Consider the following 23,696-nt stretch of genomic DNA (forward strand, 5'->3'; position numbering starts at 1 on the left):
TTATGATAAATAGCTAGTTACTGCTTATATGATGCTTTAAATACATGGAGCTACATAAGTGTTTGTAGGTGAAGAAGGTGTTCAGGATCAAGTATTGAGACTTTTGAGTATGGTAGAATCATCAGGAAACATCAAAAGCATATGCTGTCAAAATTAGTGTGACTGACCCACTTTCTTCATTCCCCCTTCCTTCCCAAGACTGAATTTGAAAGTCAGCATATACTGTGAATTATTTTCATTCCTCTCTTTTCAAGTAACTGTTGAGAAGCAGTAGTTAAAGTTGGTGACTAACTCATTAATTTTTTTTATATCACAGTAGATCTCAAAGGGCCCAATCATGGGCCTCAATGTGCTAGACTCACAGGGGTAGGCAACCTACGGCACACATGCCGAAGGCCAGGGGCGACTCCAGGCCCCAGCACGCTAAGCGCGTGCTTGGGGCAGCATGCCATGGGGGGCGCTCTGCCGGTCGCCTGGAGGGCTGCAGGCAGGCAGCCTTCAGCGGCATGCCTGCGGAGGGTCCGCTGGTCCCGTGGCTCCGGTGGACCTCCCGCAAGGGAAGTCCACCGGAGCCGCGGGACCAGCGGACCCTCCGCAGGCACGCCTGCGGGAGGTCCACCGGAGCCGCGGGATCTGCGACCGGCAGAGCACTCCCCACGGCATGCCACCGTGCTTGGGGCGGTGAAATGTCTAGAGCCGCCCCTGCCGAAGGCAGCACGTGAGCTGATTTTCAGTGGTACTCACACTGCCCAGGTCCTGGCCACCGGTCCAGGGGACTCTGCATTTTAATTTAATTTTAAATGAAGTTCTTAAATATTTTAAAAACCGTATTTACTTTACACATAACAATAGTTTAGTTATATATTACAGACATAGAAAGAGACCTTCTAAAAATGTTAAAATGTATTACTGGCACAGAAACCTTAAATTAGAGTGAATAAATGAAGACTTGGCACAGCACTTCTGAAAGGCTGCCGACCCCTGTGCTAGAGGTTATACAGACAGGTAGTAAAAGACAGTTGTGACTCTCTGCTTTTAACATTTGATAATCCAATTCAAGCCAAGAATCAACAAGTGAGTGTCACAGACAATAGAATGGGAAGAGGTGATGGCAGAATAGTAAGATAATATAGTGACAAACTAGCAATGTGCAGAGGCTGATGGTTCAAAATCATTTAAATGTTATTAATTGTTAGTATTTTAAAGTTTCTTTATCATCCCATAGTCCTCTAGTCTTCTTTGACACTTCCTTACTAACTCCCCCTGCTCCCCACCTGCCTGTGGAAAAAGTGACCCTGGTATCTCTGCCTATTATATTTATATTATTACATTTTAAATATATGCATTTATTGTTTTCCTCCTTCTGGCCAGTGTTATATATATACAAATTCTCTCAAAGGATTGCCCCACCTTCTCTGTACATAAACCATCCCTTCCCCCTGGGGTGCTTTCTCTTTAATCAAGTTTACATTAATTTAACTACTTAGAAATGGCTCACCCTTTCTTCCAATCCAGCAGCTTCCATAAACATCCTGAAAAGCAACCTGATCAGATGTTTCTGCTCTAGGCACTAACATGGATTTTCTTTTCTAAGCAGTTTGGAGTGAGAGGGAGGGAGAGAGGAAGAGAGAGAGAGAGTGTTGAGTTTTGCTGCCTGCTCCTCCCACAAGATACAACCTCCTGCTGCCAGTGCTGTCTGCAAAGAAGCATTTCAAACGTACTTAGACTTAGCTTGTGAGAAGTGAAGAGAAAGAGAGAAAGAGATCAAACCCCAAAGGAAGAGGGTGGAAAGTAACAGTCAGGATTATCTTTTCCATTTATCTCTTTCCTATCATATGGATTTTACAAACTACACAACCTCCCCCAGAGCCAGACTTTTATCATGAGTGCACTGAAGCTGGATCTCCCCTCTCTACCCAAGTGATCAGAACTTTGAGGGGCAGGCACCAGCTGTCTTTAATGGTAAAGTATTTATTCCTGCTCCCCAGCCCACTGGATCTCTTTATCTCCCCTCCACAGGGAGCTGCGTGAAGGAGGAGAGGAGAGAGATGCATGTGGTGTGGCTCAGGCAGCCTGCCTCCTGGCTGCTGGTCCTGTGGGCTGCTGCTCCCTTCTTGTGGCTGCGCTGCATCCTGGCTGATTTCACCTTGGACAATGAGGTGCACTCCAGTTTCATCCACAGGAGGCTGCGGAGCCAGGAGCGCCGGGAGATTCAGCGGGAGATCCTCTCCATTCTGGGTTTGCCCCACCGGCCCCGGCCCCATCTGCACGGCAAGCAGAACTCTGCCCCCATGTTCATGCTGGATCTCTACAATGCCATGTCGGTGGAGGAGGAGGCGGCAGGAGCAGCAGGGGAAGAGGGAGAGGGATTCTCCTATCCTTACAAGCCCATCTTCAGCACCCAGGGGCCACCCCTGGCCAGCCTACAGGACAGCAACTTCCTCACTGAGGCAGACATGGTTATGAGCTTCGTGAATCTGGGTGAGTCTCTAACTCCAGTCCCAGGACCTCTGGGATGAGACTTTGCGGGGGAGGGAGTGCCTGAGATTGGGATTAGTGCCTGGGAGCGAGATGGGGCAGATCTCTCTTGTGGGCAAAGGGATGACAAGAATCTGATGGCACAAGTGACTCTGATAGGGCCAAATGTCTTTAATGGTGGGTACAGGTGGCCCTGGTGGCAGGTGGCTCCGATGGCAGGGCAGGGAAAATAAGTAGCCCGAAGAAAAACTACTTTTTTACGTGCTATGTAAATAGCAGTAATATTGAAATTCAGCTGGCCAGGTCTCAGTCCCTATTTCACATCTTTAGGATTTTTACAAGCTCATGTATTGTGATGAATCAGCTCTCACCCCACATGCCGAATTCTTCCTCCTCCTGCCCCTGCCACTGAGTATTTTCCTTGTCCCCGAGGTGGGGTTCTCCGGTGCGGGTCTTTACAAGAGTCACGAGCGGCTCTGGCCTGCATACTGAACCTCCAAGGAAGATGTGAAACCAGCACAAGACCATGAGCTGCCGCGTAGTTCAAAGCCCTAGGCTTGGAGTCATGTAAATGATCACAATGGCACTAGAGCGGCTGTAAATGCACGGAGTCCAGTGGAGCGGGGAAGACAGCATTAACTAACCGGAAAGGGCCAAGCTGCTCAGTCTGTTTTGTTCATTGGCTGAGAGGGATTCGGAGGTAAATCCTTATTTACTCCTGCAGCTCTTTCTACTGACTGCAATTTTAGGCAGCTAATTTGCCTTCTTTCACAAGCCCATGTCTGTGGATGGGTTTATGCAAATAACGTGAAAGTTGTCACCTTTGAATACAGCTCACTAGGCCTCTAATTGGATGCCATGGTCCAAGCTGAGTTCTGTTTGTCTGCTGTAGATTGCATGGCCTTTTGGACTAACTGGTCTGGATTTGAGTAAAAGGGCTGTCATGGTCAGCATTCTATTTTAAATATATAATTATAGGTCGGAGTTTGCTGTATCCAATTTTAGCACTCATCACGTGTGGCTCTGAAACCACCGAATGTACAGATTGGGTGCCTACAATTTCAAGACCAAATCTGAACAGTAGTTTCCAAACAGGATCAACTCAAACTTTGCCTTAATGAGATGCAAGAGGGATACCTGATGCATAAAAATAATAAACTGGTACAGATTGCAAGCACCCTTATCTTTAATACTATAAAAAAATACATCATTGTCTAGGACTTAACAGTTGTCACTATGTTTCACATCATGGCCACCTAGAACTTTCTGGTGGCAACAGAAATTGAACCATAATCCTTCTTCTGGCGCCTGCCCTAACGGAGAATCACTAGTAGCAGTATAAGGTCTGTGCCACACAGTTGAATAGTTATGATTACATACAGTTACCATTCCATTGCAATCTTGGTGATACCTGGAGATGGAGTATTGTATGCTGGACTTCCAGTTTCCATGAGTCACACATTCATATTAAACACCATGAGTCTCATAGGAGGGCTTTATGAGCTACATTTGGCCAGAGTCTACACTTTTCTGAAAGTGATAATAGGTTCCATTTAGAATTATAATGCTTGTCTAATCTCTTTTAGATATTTAAACCAATCTTCAATAATACATTTTAAAATCAAATATTTGAACATCCAAAATTACAGTTGGTGGTCAAATATTAGACTTTAAAGATAAGAGATCATGTTAACACTGTGCTTGCTGGTACCTTAGTTTTAAGTATAAAGTACAGCCTAAGGCTGAGAATGCAGGGACAATCAATAAGCTCTAACCGAAAACAAAAGATGTTGAAATAATGAAACTAAAATTCACACTTTTCTTTTTATATTGTAAGAGGATTTTGTGAAAGGAATAAATAATTAATGAGTCAACTCCAGATAAAGAAACGTTTATCTCCAGGGGAATAATTATATCCATTATAAAAAGCAAAGTTAGTTCCAATGTAGCTTTCATAAGTACAGCTCTAGGAACCCAGTCTCATACTCATTATGTAACGAAAGGTCGTCTTTGAAGTCCATGGCAATTTTGTTTAAAACATATTAAGGTTCAGGCCCTAAAGTAAATTATACTGCACACAAACATTTTAGCCCAAAGTGTGATTATAGTGAAATTAGTCAATATATTATACAATATGGAACAATTTTGGAGCGCTCCTGTTCTATAAGAGTATCACAGAACACAGAGTGATTGCATATATGTAAACAGAAGTTACAATGTAACATTAAGATTATTATGCACTCCATCACAACTCTTGGCTTTTGTAGTTAGTTTAGAAAGCATAAAAATATTCTTCAAGCAAAATGATCCATTACAGTTTTATTTAATTGCTGTCAGGATGGCCAGTCATTAGTCAGAAGGTAGGCAATAGTCAATGGTTTTATATAGACAGGTGGAATTATTACCAACAAGGCACTTTTGGGAGGTTTATCTGTACTGTTTTGTTCCCCTGTCAACAGTGCATGCCAGGACAAGTTTAAAAAGGACATAGATCTGCAGTAGCTTTCTTCATCACTGTGCACACCTTTCATCCCATTATAGTCATCGTTCTTTCATCTGTATGGGACAAAGCCTGGCTTGTTTATGGACTTCTTAATGAATCAGACTAGCTCCTAACTCACATTTATAGTCAAACACAACACTTGCTTTAGTATGAACAGTTTTCTATGGCATACCATGAAAATTAGATCTATTGTAGACTGTTTTTTTAAAGCTTTCTACAATGATTCCATTTAAATCAGAGCTGAATTGCTAAATGCAGTCTGTATTAAACTGTGTCCTAGTTTTGTAAGAGATACTCTGTGAGCATTGTATTTCACAGGTAGGTTTTTATTACATTTTAAAGCCAGCACAATGAGGAAGTGTTATAGCATAATAAAATGTGCATCTTAGTAATGAGGGAAGTGAGAGTAAGTAGAGAAGTCATTACTAAATCTAAGCATCAGTAAACAAGCTATGTTATTGTAGATCTGTGTGACGTCCGAAGGTTAGTCTACTAACATACTTTCTCTCTTTGAACATGTTTCTCCATCCATCCAGCTTAAAAGGCTTAACATATGATAATAAATTACAAGATATGAAAGAGGAGATACATTAATTGACTTCTGTGGAGTTAGATCAAGGCTGAATTTGCTCAAAGAGTGTACATTTGACCTTAGCTGTTAGGAATCAGAATACAGGTGCTTTATTTCAAGGATAGCTTGAAACAAACTAGGTTTATATCGAACAAGTAGCATTATTATAATAGCTTGCTAATTAACTAGATATAGCACTAGATCCAGTTAACTCATGGGCCAGTTTCTGTTCTCAGTTACACCAGTACTGAGATGGATGAGGAATGGGGCTGTGTCAGAAATAGGCTTGGATGTAAACAAAAGCAGAATTAGGCCACATAGGTCTGAATACCTAATTCAAATAAATAATGACCAGGCTTATAAGGGTATTACTATAAATCGTATTCCTCTGAATTTCATTTCAAAGAAAATGTGTTCTCTTGCACAACCTTAATTTTAAAATTCATAAAGAGCAACTAATGAGAAATCATCTCCTAGGCTGCAGAGAGCTTTTTTTCTAAAAAATAATTAGATTGTCTTTATGTTAATAGTCTTGACTTGGTAAATAGTTCTTCCTTGATTTTTTTTTTTTTGAAGACCCAGCATGAGTGATGTGCAATCAGTTAATTTGTCTCACAGCTGATTATAAAATGGACAAAATTGTTTAATCCTTGAAAAAATGAGATAAAAAACCAGAAAATTAGTCATTCTTGGAAGAAGTGTGTGCAAGTGGCTTTTGTTAATGTAAATCAAGAAGCTAAAGAGCCCCTAAGTTTCATTTTATTTCATACCATCTGGCTATCCTTTTTGTTGACAAGTGTTTGGCATAGAGAACCATCTCTTTGCCCTTTAATAACAGGCTTTAACACTGTAGGGTATTAGAAAAAGATTCTATAACAGTTAAAAAATTTCCTCTGGGGAATACTTTATAAAGTGAGCACGGGCTGCAGGCATTTGCAGCTGTAACCTGGCTTGTGTTAAAATTTGGAAGGGGCTGCCTTGCATTCCAGCTCACTACAGGCCTTCACTGGTGTACAGCCAAAGGTTAATATAGATGTCACACGGTTTTGCTTTAGAGAGTCTTAGATATAAGAGTACATGTACAGCTGTGTTTTTAGTAACCCTTTCATAATCACTTCTTTTAAACCTCATTTTCCTGCTTATATAAATCAAAGATTTTCAAGGATATTTGACCTGGATTTGAACTTTTGATCTTCACGTATCTCCCACTTGAAACAAAGCAGATTAAATCTTGGTCCTGAATGTCTGCTCATGATCAGATGATTTGGTCCATATATTAGGCAAAACCAACAGATTCCCCCCTCCCCTCCACCGTTGCCCTCTAGTCCTGTTACAGTTCTCAAGCCTGAACAGATATGCCCTGTGATAGTTTCAGACAGTATGGATCCACCAATGCTTAGGTGGTGTGGAATTACCTTATGGGGAAAAGTTTGTAGCAAATGACCTCAAACAAAAATAATGAAATATTGTGTCTGTGTAGCAAGGAGCTATCCAGTATTCTTGGAATGTACAGACCAATCCTACAGGAAAACACTGAATTTCATTCTAGCTTCCTTATCTGTAAAATGGGAAATGAGACTAGGCGTTAGTTACCTGCCTCACACAGGAGTTGTGCAGACTGACTGATTGTTTAGGGTTCAGACTGTAGCTGACCCTGTGAACAGCATAGGAAAGGGAACATGAAGGCTTCTCATTCCCTTGTACTTCTGTGCAGGACACAGTCACAATCCCAATCCTTGCTCTTCCAATGGCTACATCGGCAAGCAAGCCTGGATAGGACTGGAGGGCTGGTCCATTCTGTCTGCTCCTTGTCTAAGGATTTAACTTTGGCCAGAGCAGCATACTCTCTTCATTGCTCCCATGCATATTATCCCTGGAAGCTGAAGCCCTTAACAGGACCTGTAGTTTAAAACAGCCACAATGTAGGGTAAGGTAATTTGAAGAAAACAAGCCCTTAGGACCAGATCTTGCAATTCTGCAGTGAGGGGTTTTTTTTGTTTCCCCCTACCCCGCCAACCCCGTCAAGTAAAGACTACAGTGCCTTGCTTTATAGAAGTGGTAAATATTATTAACCATTGTTTTAGGATATGCTACCCCTCTCTTAACACCCTCCCTTTTGCTTGTGTGAGAATTGTCTCTACCATGCTCTCTTCAGACTAAGTTTAATAGCCTGTTAGCATACATCATGAAAATCAATCTTTAAGTTTTCTTTTGTAAATAAGCTTGTGTACAGTTTGGAACACTTTTGTGGGTGGGGAAGGTTGCACAAGGATTTGGAAACATTAATTAAAAAAAAAAGATTAACTATTAAAGCCTAGTCAGGGCTGTTGACAGGCTTCTTTTAAATAGGACATTGCTATGCTTTAGTTTAATACATTCTGGCAGTGTCACCGGGGTTAAGGCTAATACAAGGATGTGTGGATCCTGTCATGTTATTGTCAGGAGGAATGTGGGGATTAGGTTTAAAAGTGGCAGAGGGTGAGTGGTGCAGCTGTGTACACTTATTATAAAAGATTTAAGTCCCACTGGTAAAATCAATATATTAAATTGTAAGAGCCTCTGTTTTTAGTTAAGTTAAATCAAATGTGTTGGTAGTGCTAATATGGTTTCTGCCCTTGGACCAAGTGAAGAAATGCTAATATTTATGTAGAAACTGCTAATATGTGGTTAAAATGTAACACATTTAGTTTTACATATCTAAGTTATTCTGAGTCGATGAATACCAGAGAAATACTGAGATGATGGATGAAGTCATCTGAGCGACTGAATAAGTTAAGGAAATATTAATAGTGGCCAGATAGAGAGGTTACCTGATGATATACTGCACTAGGAAGACATAGTATTTTCAATTCCCTTCCAAATACAGTCAGCTTCTTTCAAGCCAGAGTCAAAATATTCAGTTAGCTAAAAACACATTTAAGTTATTAATTGTAAAAAGAAAATCACCTTTTAAAATAAATTAGTGGCCTGTATGTTTAAAAGTTAGTTTCAGAACTAAGGTTCTGAACTTGTAAACATCTGAAGTCAGTGGGACTGCTCAATAGGACAACTCAGATGGATAAAGTTAAGGACAAGCATAAATGTTTATATGATTGGGGCCTAGGAGCAGATTTTTGGCTAGATCTTCAGCCATGTAAATTGGCATAGCTCCATTGGATCTGCTCCCTTACACTTATTTACACCAATGTAAATCTAAAGTAACTACATTGAACTCACTCCAGATTTACACCAGGATAACTGAATTCTGAATCTGGTCGAGTATTCCTATAGAGAAATAATCAGCACGCAGTATTTTATTTTGGGGCTTCAAATAGGTTTCTTTCCTAATCTTAGAAATTAGTTGTTTAGAGAAAAGGTTTCCCTTACTGCAAATAATCAAAACATGAACCAGATCCTATTAGTCACTGCTTATCATGATTATTTGAATCCAGGTTGTTGAACTACCATTGAATTTCTGTCTTTGTAACAAGCAGAATTTAACAAATATTTTGTTTGACAAAAATGTGATATATTTTAATACAAGATGTTTCATATGGAGAACCCTCAGTGATGAAAGATTACTGATATGAAAATAGCTGAACCTCAGCACAAACAATATGGTGTAAAGATTGTAGAGCCAAATTCTCTGTTGGCATAACTCCATTGAAGTCAATAGAGTTATGCCATCATTTTATCTGCCACCTAGATTTTTTTTTGTATAAATGTAAAAACAAGAAACTTTATGATTTTGTCAATATCTTTCACAAAAAATATGTATCTTGACATGTTTATGAAAAGTCAAGTGCTTATTTTTACAGCCCATACTTTCCTGAATAGAGCTTCAGGACTGTATTCAGGGTGTGATGCTGATCTGATTTACATTGGTGTAAAAATCAATGAAACTCCATTAATTTAAGTAGAGTTACTCCAGATTTGCACTGAGATCGGAATCAGGTCTGTTACTTCTACAAGAATGCCTATGAGGAAGAATACAGAATTAGGCCCCTGAGTAACATTCTCATTCTTTTAAACATTTGTGTCAGCTACATGTTGAGTGCAGTGAGAATCCGTTAGAGATCCAGATTGAGTGGATTTAATTAATGGCAACTCTGAGACTACAAGTTTTAGTGTAATTGCTTTATTGTTTTGGAACCAAGATGCTTACAATCTAGTTCCTGTGCAAACATATTTAACGTGTGTTAATATGTCTCAAAACCAGACCCTCTCCGCAAAATTCTGTTTTTCATTAATTGACATCAGTAGCATGGAACAGTATTTCAAAGTGCTGGCCAAATATAAACTGTGTTTCTAATTTCCTTACTTTCCTGTGTTTGGAATGCCAATGTTAATTTGTTCCCATGGAAGAGTGAGAGCTGCCAACCACAGTTTTATATAAATGGCTTTACAGTGCAGAGCTGCCAAAATTAAATGATACTTAGGAATTTTCATGATATTTTGTAGTGTGTGTGAGAGAGAGAGATTGAGATGTATGGGTTGTTGCACAATAGCAACTGATCATCTGGAGAAATGTTTGAAGTGATTTATATTTTGTTTAGCTATCAGTTAATGTTCCTTCTCATTTAGGATCCAATTTTTCTTTCTGTCAAATGTTATACAGCATATTACTTGTGCGCCAAAGAAAATCCTTACATAGTGAATTTTGCTGATAGCTATCAAGAGTGATTTTGTGGATGCAATTATTCCCAGCCTGGTTTTATTTATTTATTGGCAGCTTAAAACTGACATTTTTGTTATCTGATCATTATGATACAGATTCTGTCACCTATACTTGCAATAATAATACCTTACTCCTTGAGTAGCCCCATTCATTTCTCTGAGACTAGTCAGTGAGGTTCTGCTCAACATGAATAAGTATGACAGAATCTGGCTGTATATTTATATTGTCATTTTGATTAAAAATACTAAGAAAGGGTTTTTGTTTAAAATATAGCAGTACATAAACCAAATTATTTTTTAAAAAAAATTAAGTCAGAGGTACTCATATTTACTTTAAAACGTGTTGTTTCTTACACAAAAAAGAGCTAAAATTTTGGTTAAATGCATCTATTTTATTTTAAATTTAACATGATAAAAACAGATGTGTTTTTTTTTCTTTCCAGGAAGGTATTCAAAAAGTACAAACTGTCCATGTTTCAGTACACTTCTGCTAATGAGTGCTATGATTTTGTATCTCACAATTTTCCCATTTTATTGGAACAGGTGCAGTGTTCTACCATCTGTGCCAGTGTTTCACTATACCAACAAACAAAGTGTTGTTTTGGTTCAGTGGATTTAAAAGTCTCCTGAGAATAAAGAAATGAAAGAGAAAGAATTTAGAAAGTGCCTAGTAAAGGAAAGGCACTTCAAGTAATGTGCTTTGTCACTCAAGTCTTCTCATAAATTACCTTCAACTATTTCCAAACTGTTTGAAAAATTCTGTCCATAGAGTATTAAGTTTCTTTTGCATCTCTGAGGTCACATGTTATTCTTTACCATCTTTATCTTCTTGGAACTGCTTCCAAGTTAGATTCTTTTGTTGTCACATTGAATTAAATTTTATGCTGAGTAAAAATTCTGCCTTGTTTTGAAAATAAAAGAGCTGTGAATTTTCAATGTTCAAATTTTGAGTTTTGCTGATTCTGCCCTTTTAAAGATGATACAAATATTCCTCAAAGTTTGTAAAAGCTCATTTTGCAATTAGATCAACAAGCTCATACTTAGCTTATGGCTAAAATAACAAGCACCACCACCCTTCTAGGTTCATCTTGAAAGTGTTTAGTCAGTGTGTCTGGAAAGGCTTACAGTTAAAGTGCCTGAAGGGTGGGGATGAGATATTTCAGCATGCAGCCAGTATCAGGTCCACCTGGCCTGGGAAACTATGCAGGCTTTGTAGTAGAGAAAAGCCTTTTACTTATATCTTCATGAGAAGCTCTTAAAAACCATACACTGCCATCCTCTGTTTTTAAAATTAGCATGACCCTCATTTGACTATGTTCCTAATGAGGGAACAACTTCACATAGACCAAGCCAATTATCATTCCAGGGGTTGTTTTTTAAAAAAAATTGTCTGTCCATGCATGATTGCTTTCAAGTAGGAAAAAAGTTTCCTTTCTTTAGCCTTAGTCTTAACAGTGAATCAGATTCTGTTCTGAATTACACCTCCATACAACCCTGTCAATGTAATCAGGCCAAGATCCTCAGTTAAACTGGAACAGCTCCATTGAAGGCAATGGAGTCAAAACAATTGTCAACAGCTGAGGATCTGGCACAGCATCTTCATCAAGTTTGATGGCGTTGAAAATGAGGGCATGATTTAACTCCATGAAAGCAGCTATTGGGCTAAATTCTGCCTCCAGTTGTTGTTGGGCTAAATTCTGCCTCCATCTTGTTGGAGTCAGTGGGATTGTGCACATCCTAACATTGTACCAGTCTGTGGTCTCTACAGCTCAATGGCAGTGAAGTAAATAAATAAAGGACCTAGAAGAAGTACCAAAAATACTTGTAAAATAACACAGCATCAATATTTGTGAGTAGTAATTTAAGTTAAGAGGTAAATTTATTTTACTTAGGGCAGAATTCATGCTTGAAACTCCAGTTGACAATGGGAGCTTTGCTTCCAAGTAGAGATGCAAGATCTGATCTATCATTTTAATAGCACTATACAAGAGCTAAAAGTTATAAATAATGAATTCTGTTTCTTATAACTTATTAGAATTTGAATGATTATTTTAATATGTGATTTTTTTTTTAGCATATGTCTATTATCTATAAAATCCCAAATGGCAAATATTCATAACTAGCAAGAATTAATCATCAGTACCCATTATGCTGGCATGCAGGAAGCTAACAAACAAACAAACAGTTTTCAAGAAGTTTAAAAGTAATTGCTGGTACCATTAAAAAGGCTCTGAACATTTCAGTCTTGCTACTTTTATTTATTTATTACTACGCAATAATTATAACCCTATGGGGACTCTCTAGAGATTAATAAAGAATACTGTCCATCACTTTTCCTGAACCTTGTGTGGTGCTATAAACATTCTGCTGGGTTTAAGTTCCCCTTTCTGAACATAGACTTAAAAATTCAGCAATTGCTAAGAGAAGGGAGGGGTTTTGTTGTTGTTTTAAGAAAAAATGTAACTTTAGCCTCACAGTCTGTTAGCTACATGAAGCAATAAATGTTTATTTGAAACCGGGAAAATCCAGGGCTGCTGGTGGTTGGTTGTTTCCTTCGAGAGGAAACAATAAACGTGCCCACTTGTATTTTAACTGCTTTACTACTAGACCCCCTAATGACATAAATATACTTGTACTAAGCTTCAGTAAGGAATAGCTGAAAATAATCACTATTGATCTCACTATCCTTGACAGTGGAAAGAGAAGCTTTTGATTAAACAGCCATTTAATTCTAGGCGAGGGTCACTAGAAGATCAAGATTTTTCCATACTTGGGCCTAAGTGGAATATCTTATCCTACATGGTGAACAGTCTGCCCAGCACTGAGACTGGGATGCTAATCACACATACCGTCAGATCCTGTTCCCATTTAAGTGAAGGGAATTTTGGTAACTGACTACAATAACTCTTTCAACTCATTGGCATGCATTATAATAAAAACTGCAGGAATTTTAGACTACATGACCCACAGAAACCAGTCAATGATTGTGCCACATTAAGGCCAACCCAAGGAATGAAGAATCCAGAATCAAAAATACTCCAGCAGGCCCAAATATCTTTTAGGTATCAGTAGCCTTTGTTTTGCTGATAAATCCATGTGGTATAGATGACTGCATGATTTAAGTCAGCGTGTCCAAAGTTTTTGTGATTTTTTTTTTCTTTCTGTAGTGATAATTGGCAGTTAAAGTCCTAAGGCAAAGTAGTACTGCACTTGAACGTGACATGTTGGCAATAGACCAAACTGGAGGAGAATCCTTTGTGTGCTGGTCCTATGAGGGACCCTTAACTCCCCTTGTGCATGAATCCCATGGCCTCATTTGTACACTGTTTCAAATAATGCAACACAATAGAGTGTGAATTATGTTGCATTCATTTCATTCATTCATATCAAATTGATTTCGGGAAACTAGAGTACTAAACAGCTAATCTAATACAAAAGTACTGCAATCAAAAAATGTATCTGAAAAAAATTGCTATTTGTTAAGGATTGACTCAAGCAGACTACTTTGGTCCAATGTTAGTGAGAGTCTCTATCTCCTATATTTTGTTAAACTGCTAGCAAATATGTCTCTCCCTATTCCCAGATGACCTTAGTAATGGACGGTAGGCCAACAAAATCTGAGCTCTACACATGGTGTGAAAATATTTCTGCAGTAAAACCCCCAAATGGCTCTCAGCGTGGGAAACCACCATCATTCCATACACAATGCCCCAGAAGACTTATGCATATTTTTGTATTCTTAATTCACCCATCTCAAAATTCCTGAGCACATATACTAAATTATTAAAATAGCACATAATTCATTTCTCTTTGTCAGTGAAAATAATCTTTATTTTAGCCTCCCCTCCCACAAAGGAATAAGCTGTATGAATATGCCCAGATACCATCTCAAGCAGAAGTCTGAAAGAATACATGGGTCTTAGACTAAATAGTGAAGGTCTGCTGACTCTGAGCCAAAGGCTGCCTTCAGCTCCCATACTTTCAGATCCAGAAAGCTGTGAGCAGGAGCAGCCCAGTTGATCTGAATTGGCTTGGTGGCACACAAGAAGAGTGGAGTCTCAAATTAAAATGTGAAATGGGTCACTGAGCATTACTTGCAGTAGTGAAAGAGGCTGACCCCTCTGGCTGGAATAACTAAGATGAAATTCTGCTCTCAAAACAGCATTTTTAAGATTTTTTGTGCATAATTCATGACAATATCCAGTATTCTACATTTGATCCCAACAAAGAAATCACACAGAAATATGCAGCAGAACTCCACCGTATGGGTCCAAAAGAAGATCTTTACTCTTATTGAGTTTTCACCTCCAGGGTAGCTATACCTTTCCCCTGAATAGTTTGCAATCCCCCTGGCACAGCAAGGATCTGTAATCTTCCAGAGACTGCTTGACCTAGAAAGGTGCAGATATTTGTTGCTGCAGAGAGAGGCTAAAAAGGTCTAATCTATTACTGTATCACAGCATAACTCAGAATGATTACATTCCAAGCTGTAAATTCTATTGATTATAATCGAGGGCTGAGAGTCGCATCAGTCACATATCTGATCTCTCCTGCTTATTTTGTAATGCCACGGGAACTGCATTCTCAATAATACAGGAATTTGGGATCCAAGCTAGGAAATCCAGCTGACTGTATGATTTAAAACCTGGAAAACTGATTCTTGGATTTTTTTTTTATTTGTATAACCATAAACCATCCAAAGGTCCCAATCCTGCAAATCCTCAGTGCTTGGATGCCCTCTGTGCTCCTCCCAGATGGTCTGTGGGCTTGGGCCCAAGATTTGGTATAATGTTGGGTATGCTCTAATTGCAATGACAATAAAACATTTAAGGAGGAATTAGATCTTTGTTATTTATCTGGGCAGGTGTTCAGAAGATGAAAGGAAAACATATATGAAAATGAAATTAAACATTTCAACATAGAGAAGTCTATTTCCACACCATTTTCCAATACAGTACTTAGTCAATATCAGTGCAGAAATGGGTAAATTCCATCGACAGAAATGAGGTATATGAAGGTTCCATCAACTCTCTTTTAAGGCTTGCCAATAGATAAACAAAATATATATGTGTGCTTTTAAAAGACTTTTATTTTGAACTCATGATGTGAATCTATGGTATTAAAGAAAGCAGAACAATCCTTTATTTAGCTGCACCTGCACCTTAATGCCTAATGAGTTTAGCCTGATGGAATCCAGACCTCAGGAAGGATTATAAATTCTCATTTGATTTCATTTACTTCTAAAATACCTTAAACCAGCTGTACCAGTCCAGAATCCAGTCCTCCTTTCTACACTAGTTTTGCAAATGTTTTTGCTTGCTGTACTAAGTAACTTTATGCTATATAATAATATACACATAGTAATCAGGAACAGAAGACTGTTTGAAAAAAAATAATCTAGTTCTGGTGGAAAGATAATTAGAGGTATATGAGCTTGAAAACCACTACCTTGTGAGTAAAGTTTAAAAAAATTTCTTCATGCTCAGCAAGAAGAATGAAAAAGAAATTAAAAAATCATAGGTCTGAAAACAATGTTCTCACCGGTTGGTCCAATAGTAAAATACAGAAGGGAGAGATGGCCCCAAGCCATAATGGTCTTTCAAGCGTAGTGATCCCAAGTCGCCATGAGTTTATGACAAGATAACTTGTTTTAGTATCTGTCAGTAGCAAAATATCTAATAGTTGCAAACTTTAGTGGCTAGAAGCTTAATAACAGGATATACGCTGTAGTGGAGAATGGCCACTTTCCTTAAGTGGCAAATGGTACATTCAAACATGTCATTCTCCTTTGTATACTGTAAACCCAGCAGTAAACTTGAGCAGTACCTTCGCAAAGACTGCTAGGTCAGGCTATTTAGCTTGAACAATTTCTAACCATCAAATACATTTGCAACTTTTGGACTTTGTCCCAACTAAGCTATTACTAACTGCAACACAACTTAATGATATTCCATCAGACAGGCAATCAACACATTGCAGAGAACTGTGATCGCATTGCAGTGCTTGGGTTTCTAATAGTATAGCAAGGGGAGTGGTCCCAGCTATCCCTCATTTCCTTCCAGCTGCTGAAGGTGAGTGGTTGAAAAGGACACTTGCCCTCTTGAAAATTCTGGAAGCTAGTGACACAGGCATCTTGACTCCACAAGTGTGAATGTGCAGAAGCTCATCCTGAAGAATTCCAGTTAGTAACCTTCATTTTCATGGGACTTGATTTCAGGATTTCATAAACCTTCCAGAAATTTCACTGCCATATTTTCATAATTCCTACTGCCTCCCTGGTTTGTTAAAGGGGGAACAATTTAATGAATTAGCATACAGTCAGAAGCAGAGTTGCTTCATATATAACTGTGTTTCTCAAACTGGGGTCACTGCTTGTGTAAGGAAAGCCCCTGGCAGGCCGGGCCAGTTTGTTTACCTGCCCTGTCCACGGATCCGGCCAATTGCAGCTCCCACTGGCCGCGGTTCGCCGCTGCAGGCCAATGGGAGCTGCTGGAAGTGGCAGCCAGTATATCCCTCGGCCTGCGCCACTTCCAGCTGCCAGGGCCGGCTTTAGGAAGTGCGGGGCCCAATTTGAACATTTTCGGTGGGGCCCTGGCAGGGATGACTTAAAAAAAAAGTGGAAAAAAAAGCCTTTCATTTCTTTCATGTATTATTTACTTTCCATAACTATATGAATAATAAAATTATATATTATATACATTACATCATATATGCTGTTGATTGGCTATTAATGACCGCCGTTTCACATGTGTGGGTCCCCACCACTCCCTGGGGGTGTGCACATGTGTTGGTCCCAGCTGCTCCCTGCCCCCTCATTGAAGCAGGTGTGCAGGGTTAATGCCCTGGGAACTGCAGGGCAGCAGTGGACATGGGGCTGGTTGGAGGCAGGGTCTGGCTGCAGGCAGGGCAAGAGATGTGGGGCTGGTTGGAGACAAGGGATGTGGGGCGGGCTGGCTTCAGGCAGGGCCGCAGGGGGGTGCAGCAGGGGTTTGTAGGGCTGGAGACAGAGGAGTAGGGGACTGGCTGGCTTCAGGCAGTGAGGTGCAGCAGGGGTTGACTGGAGACAGAGCGGGTTGCGGGTTGAGCAGAGTGTGCAGGGCTGGTGCGGGCAGCAGTGTCTGGGGGGCTGGCTGGCTTTGGGCAGGGCTGCAGGGGTGTGTGGCAGGGGTTGGCTGGAGACAGGACAGTGGGTTTGGCAGGGGCTGGCAGTGGGCATGGGGTGCAGAGCTGGCTGCAGGCAGGGGGGGCTGGACTGGTGTGGGCAGGTCACGGGGTGCAGCAGAGGCAGCTGGAACCCCAGCACTTTAAGTAGCCCCCAAACCTCCTTCTACCCCGGGGACCTTTTAAATAGCCGCAGGAGCACTGGGGAATGCATGAGGGAGGTGGGGCTCCGGCGGCTATTTGAAGGACTGGGTGGCAGAGGCAGCTGGAGCCCGGGGCCTTTAAATAGCCCCCCGAGCCCCTCACTGCCCCAGGGCTCGGAGGGCTATTTAAAGGGCCCAGAGCTCCAGCCGGCGTCGCGGGGCTTGCCGCGCTCTGGCTGGAGCTTCAGACGGGAGAGCGGGGCTTGCCGCGCTCCGGCCGGAGCTGCTGGGGTTGCTGCACTCCGGCTGGAGCGCGGCAAGCCCCACGACTCCGCTCTGCCAGCCGGAGAGTGGCAAAGCCCCGCCACCCTGCTCTCCCTGCCGGAGCTCCGGCAGGGGCACGGCAAAGCCCTGCGACTCCGCTCTCCTGGCTGGAGAGCGACAAAGCCCCGCGGCCTCGCTCTCCCGGCCGGAGCGCGGCAAAGCCCTGCCGCCCCGGCTGGAGCTCTAGCTGGGAGAGCGGGGCCGCGGCGCGCTCCTGCCGGCGCTTCACTCAAAGGAACGGGACCATGGAGGACCCCGGAGCAGACCACAGCTGGGGACCGGGGTAAGTGTAAAATAAATAAATAAATTAATAAATTAAAAACGTGCCTAAGGCGCGGGGCCCTCTTAGGCGCGGGGCCCGATTCCCCGGAATCGGCCGAATCGGCCTAAGGCCGGCCCTGCCAGCCGCCCCCATTGGCCCGGAGCAACAAACCGCAGCCAGTGGGAGCCGCGATCAGCCGGACCTGTGGACAGGGCAGGTAAACAAACTGGCCCAGCCCGCCGGCGGCTTTCCTTACACAAGCAGTGACCCCAGTTTGAGAAACACTGATATATAAGTTGAAGATCTTGAGTTCAAATCCCAGCTAGAGGCATTCTTCAACAGTACAAACTCCTACACCATTTTCTTTTCTCTACCATCCTAATGTTAATGTTAAAAAACTCCTGGGTAACATGTGGGATGACAGGATGTGGTGGTTTCCAGTATCATCTAATCTCATCACTTCCTGTTGCTGCAGCAGTTCTAGGAAGCCAAGTGGTTCAACACCATTCTTATGAAATCAGACAGGTAAGACTAGGTTTGCCATTTCAAGCCTAATGGGTGAATATGAGAAAGGGCACAAACACTTTGTTTTAATATCAGTCTCCAGTCTATGCATCCTTGCTTGCTGGAGTTCAACTCCATTTGGGAAGAATTTGCTGCTGCTCTAGATATAATTAAACCCATCTTCCCTTAGCCCTCCCTTTTGGTACATATACAATGACACCATTGTTCAGAGTCCTGCAGCACATATGCTGACATTAAAGTGTTTAATCTTGTAGTACAGTATTTCATTATTTCTTGGACATCTGTACATAATAGAAATGGTCTGTTTTAAGAGATTTGTTGACAAAGAAATGGCTAATGCTGATGCATGTGCAGACTGAAAACATCTTTCCCAATTCCATCCAGCAGTAGGGAGGTTGCTTCTTTCCAGTCCTGAAGCCTAGTGCAGATGTGATATGCACCATTGCAATTAGCAATCTTGAATTTATAACAAGGAGTCAGTGTTCTGGAAGATGTTTGGAAGCTCCCCGCTTGGTTGTCAGCTAGGTGATGTTATTGGCAACACTATTTTTATGATGAAAAGCTGAAAAAATGAAGTTATGGTTAAGGGCAAAACATTAACTCCAGAGGTTTGTTCCCTGTAGCACAAATACTGAACCTCATGAGTTCACAGCAATAAATACTAAGTACTTCTCAACCTCCTGTTTCTAAATGGTGACTCTTAGGGCTGGAAATCAGGACTTGGGGGAAAGGGTCTGTTTGTTCTGATCTTATTTTATGCTATTGAGTTGCACTAGTAAGTGAGAGCTGAATCAGGCCCCTGGTTTCTACGCTCATCTGTGCCACTGATTTACTGTATGATTTTGGGTAAGTCACTTACCCTCTCTGTACCTCACTTTATCCATATGTATAATGGATGTAACAATAACGACTTTCCTCAAAGGGGTCTTATGATGCTTAATTGCAGCAATATATTTTGAGATTCTAAGATGAGAGCACAAATTCTTCTTCTTAAAAAGGGTTCCATTCCATAGAGTAATTGCGTACTGGCAAATAATGAGCTCAGCGCACACCCTTCTGCAAAGGGCAGTATTGCACTGTCCCTGAGGGAACATCAGGAGAGAACATGCCTCAGGAGTCGCAGTCACTTTCTGTGACTGGTCAGTGTGCACAGGGGTTGTTCTCTTCATCAGGATGGTGCTCTGCTGGAGTGCTGGCCACCCTAGCCCAGGGGTTAATGCAGAAGGGGCACATGACAGCATTCCTTCTACTTCTTTTTAGGTGATATGCTCTCCCAGAAGGTGCAAGCATTGCTGTTATGATCTCCCATGTGTATGCTGCTCAAGGAGGAAGGGAGGCTCCTTGTGGAAACCCTCTCTTCTTGCTCACTCTTGCAAGGGCAAATCAGAGCCAAGCTAGGGAAAAAGGAGCTGAGGACTATTTGCAAGTTACTGGCACAGCGTTCAGGACATTGCAGGTGCTACTAGGACTATGATAATATTATTAGAGGGAACTTGTGATTTTAAAAGTGGCAGGATAGTGGCAGTTGCCGATGATGTGATGTATTATTGTATTATCAATAAAACACAGTATTTTTCTAGTAAACTTATCTCACCAATAAAAATCAAGACTGCATTTGTTTTTCTTTAGTTTTCTTCAAGTAAGAAAATTTTTAGAATGTCTGGAGAGCTCATAGCAATCCGATTTGACAGCGTCCTCCAAATACTGTATTAGCACACAAAAAAAGAAAAAAAAGGGACATTTCACATCAATTATTCACAATCTATGGCATTTTATCTACTCGGTTTCCAGAATTCCCAATGTAGGGTATTTCTTTAACTGCTGTTCCAGCTCCCTACTCTCAGTATGTTAATCTTTTAGCCAAGAGGACTGAATGAATTAAAACCAATCACAGATCCAAATTCTTGCCACTGTAAATTTACCACAACAGCCCTGTAATTCTTGCTGTAAAGCGCCATGTAGAGGGAACCATGTGCCTTTAGTAGACTGTGGCTTGGAATATGATTATTGCAATCCCCTTTATGCTCTCTCTTCTGCTTAGATGAATATAGGGACTGATTCAGCACTCCTTGCTCAGCCAAGATTCCCATTGGCTTCACTGGAAGTTTTGGGTATGCAAAGAATGCCAAATCTGGCCCACGTCTGCTTTCTTCAACCTTATATCTCACTAACTTAAAGAGAAGGGGCCAACATTTTAAAAAGTAACTAGTGATTTTGGGTGCCCAGCTTGAGATACTTTAAAAGGATTCTGATTTCCAGAAAGAGCACTCAACTTCTAAAAATCAGGCCCCATGAAGGTGTCTCAAGTTGAGCATTCAGAAACTGAGGCACCCAAACCAATCACTTTTGAAAATGCAAGCCTCTGATCTTTTTTAAAATTAACAATGCAAGAAAGATTCTGCTAAGTTCACAGTATTTTGTTGATTAGATTTTTTTGGTATTAAAATTGTGCATGTGTGCAAAAAATTGTGCATGCAAAAGTCAAATAGATGTATTGATGTATGAAAAATTATCTGATTGCATGTGCAGTTAGCCAGTTTATGTCCTCAGTCATCCTAAATGCTTACACAGATAAGGCAGGCAAATATGTACCAAAATGGTTTGAAAATCATAGCTACACTGATCACCTAAGAAACAATTTCTATTTCTCATAGATCTGAAATTGCTAAAAGAAAATGTTTTCTCCTTCCCATTTCAATCTATACCTACTTCTGTTAGCGGGGTCAACAGTAGTAGGCATACATGGTATATGAAAAGATATTAAGCAAGATGTTTGATGCCAAGATGTGGCAAATTTTTTCATTGGCCTGTGTCTGAATCCCTGGTGGGTTTCACAGGCAACTGGGTTGACGACTTTGGAGCTGAGACTATTATACGTCTTATAAGCTGTTGGTGGGATGGTGGTGTCTTTTGGAATCTATTTTCCTTTGACTTATCTTTCAGCCTCAGGAATTCAGGACCTTTAATCTATTTGAGATTAAAGTCCTTCACAAATCCCTCATGGCCTTTTTTGGGATAAAAGAAGTTACAGGCATCCTACTGCACATTCCTGTTGGCACTTTTTTTTTTTTTTTTTACACTTTGTGAATTGGAAACAAACAACACTAATTTTTCCATATAATAGACAGTCATCATTATATTTAGATATCAGTAAGAGTTTAGAGACTTTAATAAAATGCCTTATACAAAAATAATAAACACATTTTCTAGTGATAATTGTCATGTATGTTTAAATATTCAAAACATTTTCCAAATGCACCATGAAAACATTCCAGGAAGATTAAAGTATGGATTTACCAACCTATGAAAAAAATATGCTCACCCATTCTTTACCACTACTTCTACTACTAATTATAATAATACCTAGCTCTGACATAACACTTTACACTGATGATTATGATAAACTCATACATTTTGCTTGTGCATAAAAATAATTACTTTCCTTAGGTGAGCAGAATTTAGCAGTGCTGAATTAAAGTCTAATTCAAAGCTATGGAAGTTAATGGAAAGAGTCCAGTTGGCTCCAATGGGCTTGGAATCAGACTCTTAATGCCTTTGAATGCCTTTTTTTTGTTTTGTTTTGAAGTTCATGTGAATTGTTGCAAAATTATTCCTCTGATTCATGGAACCTTTGATTTACATATTGAACTTGTCAGCGCTAGAGTTGAAATAGTGCTATCCTGTTTGTCCTAGCAGGGTTTTAGCACACTTTCCTGCTAAATAACTTATGTGCTGTGGCTGTGTCCACACTTAAAACTTTGGCCTACTTGGCATCAGGTATCGAGCATGGATCCCCATCGTCCATATAATCAAACGAGTTGCCCTGTTGATGTCAGAGTCAACAGAATTCAGTGTCCATTGTAACAAAGCATGATTGGATATAACAGGGTGACTGTGCTTTGTTACGACTAATGTTGAGCATGGTTGGCTCTATCTGTATGAGTGGGACAGTCATTTTCCACATAGATGAATGCAGGCAAAGGGAGCAGTGTTTTGAAACATGAAGTCAAACACAGCGGATTTTTAAGTGTTCATACCACGTAGAATGATGTAATCTATAGCTTGAAAACCTCTAGGCCTGGAAACAAGTTAAGATTCCTAGCTTTCCAATGAGGTACATTTTATCCTAGACACTGAGACGTATCAGACATTAAAATGTGGTCATTGGTTTCTCAGTCTAGAACTGCTCATTTAGCTTGAGGTGTAACACCTAGAGTTCTGAATGTTTCATCGGGGTTATTTTCAAGCTCTGTTAAAATAAGTGTATTTTGATGTTACGAGTGCTATGTCTAAAGCAGGGGTGGGCAAACTACGGCCCGGGGCCACATCCGGCCCTTCAGAAGTTTTAATCTAGCCCTCGAGCTCCTGCTGGGGAGCGGGGTCCAGGGCTTGCCCTGCTCTGGCGCTCCAGCCAAGGAGCAGAGTTGGGGGCTTGCTCCGCTCCATGCGTGCCGTGGCTGTGTGTGGGTCCTGGAAGCAGCAGCATGCTTCCCTTGCAGCTCCTACGTGGAGGGGCAGCCAGGGGACTCCCCACACCACTCCCACAGCTCCCACTGGTCAGCAACTGTGGCCAATGGGAGCTGCAGGGGCAGCGCCTGCGGATGTGGCAGTGCGCAGCCGCCTGGTTCTGCTTCTGCATAGGAGCTGGAGGTGGAGACATGCCACTGCTTCTAGGAACTGCTTGAGGTAAGTGCTACCTTAAGCCTGCACCCCAGGCCCCTTCTGCGCCCCAACCCCCTGCCCCAGCCCTGATCCCTGTCCTGCCCTCTGAACCCCTTGGTCCCAGCCCAGAGCATCCTCCTGCACCCCAGATCCCACACCCCCAGCTGGAGCCCACACCCTAACCCCGTGCCCCAGCCCAGAGCCCTCTTCTGCACCCTAAATTCCTCATTTATTGCCCCACTCTAGAAAAGCTTGCATCCCCAGCCGGATCCCTCACCCCTCCCGCACCCCAACCCCCAATTTCATGAGCATTCATGGCCCGCCATACCATTTCCATACCCAGATGTGGCCCTCGGGCCAAAAAGTTTGCTCACCCCTGTCTCAAGCAATAAATTTAGGGTTGTGTCAAAA

General features: G+C 41.3%; 2 protein-coding genes across 4 annotated transcripts in view; one reads left to right on the forward strand and one right to left on the reverse strand.

The window, feature by feature from the left end:
• SPO11 (SPO11 initiator of meiotic double strand breaks) overlaps nucleotides 1-1,577 on the reverse strand; it is a 59,765-nt gene extending 58,188 nt beyond the window's left edge. The window contains exon 1 of the mRNA XM_075072246.1: nucleotides 1,499-1,577. Within this exon, the coding sequence (XP_074928347.1) occupies nucleotides 1,499-1,577 (79 nt within the window). The remainder of the gene's footprint in view (nucleotides 1-1,498) is intronic.
• Nucleotides 1,578-1,686: 109 nt separating this feature from the next.
• Nucleotides 1,687-23,696, forward strand: part of BMP7 (bone morphogenetic protein 7) — a 54,523-nt gene continuing 32,513 nt past the window's right edge. For all 3 annotated transcript variants that reach the window (XM_032782575.1, XM_032782576.1, XM_032782574.2), the window contains exon 1: nucleotides 1,687-2,481. In XM_032782575.1, the coding sequence (XP_032638466.1) occupies nucleotides 2,049-2,481 (433 nt within the window). In that variant the 5' untranslated portion in view covers nucleotides 1,687-2,048. The remainder of the gene's footprint in view (nucleotides 2,482-23,696) is intronic.

This window comes from Chelonoidis abingdonii, chromosome 14 (assembly GCF_003597395.2).
Source record: "Chelonoidis abingdonii isolate Lonesome George chromosome 14, CheloAbing_2.0, whole genome shotgun sequence".
Taxonomy (NCBI): Eukaryota; Metazoa; Chordata; order Testudines; family Testudinidae; genus Chelonoidis; species Chelonoidis abingdonii.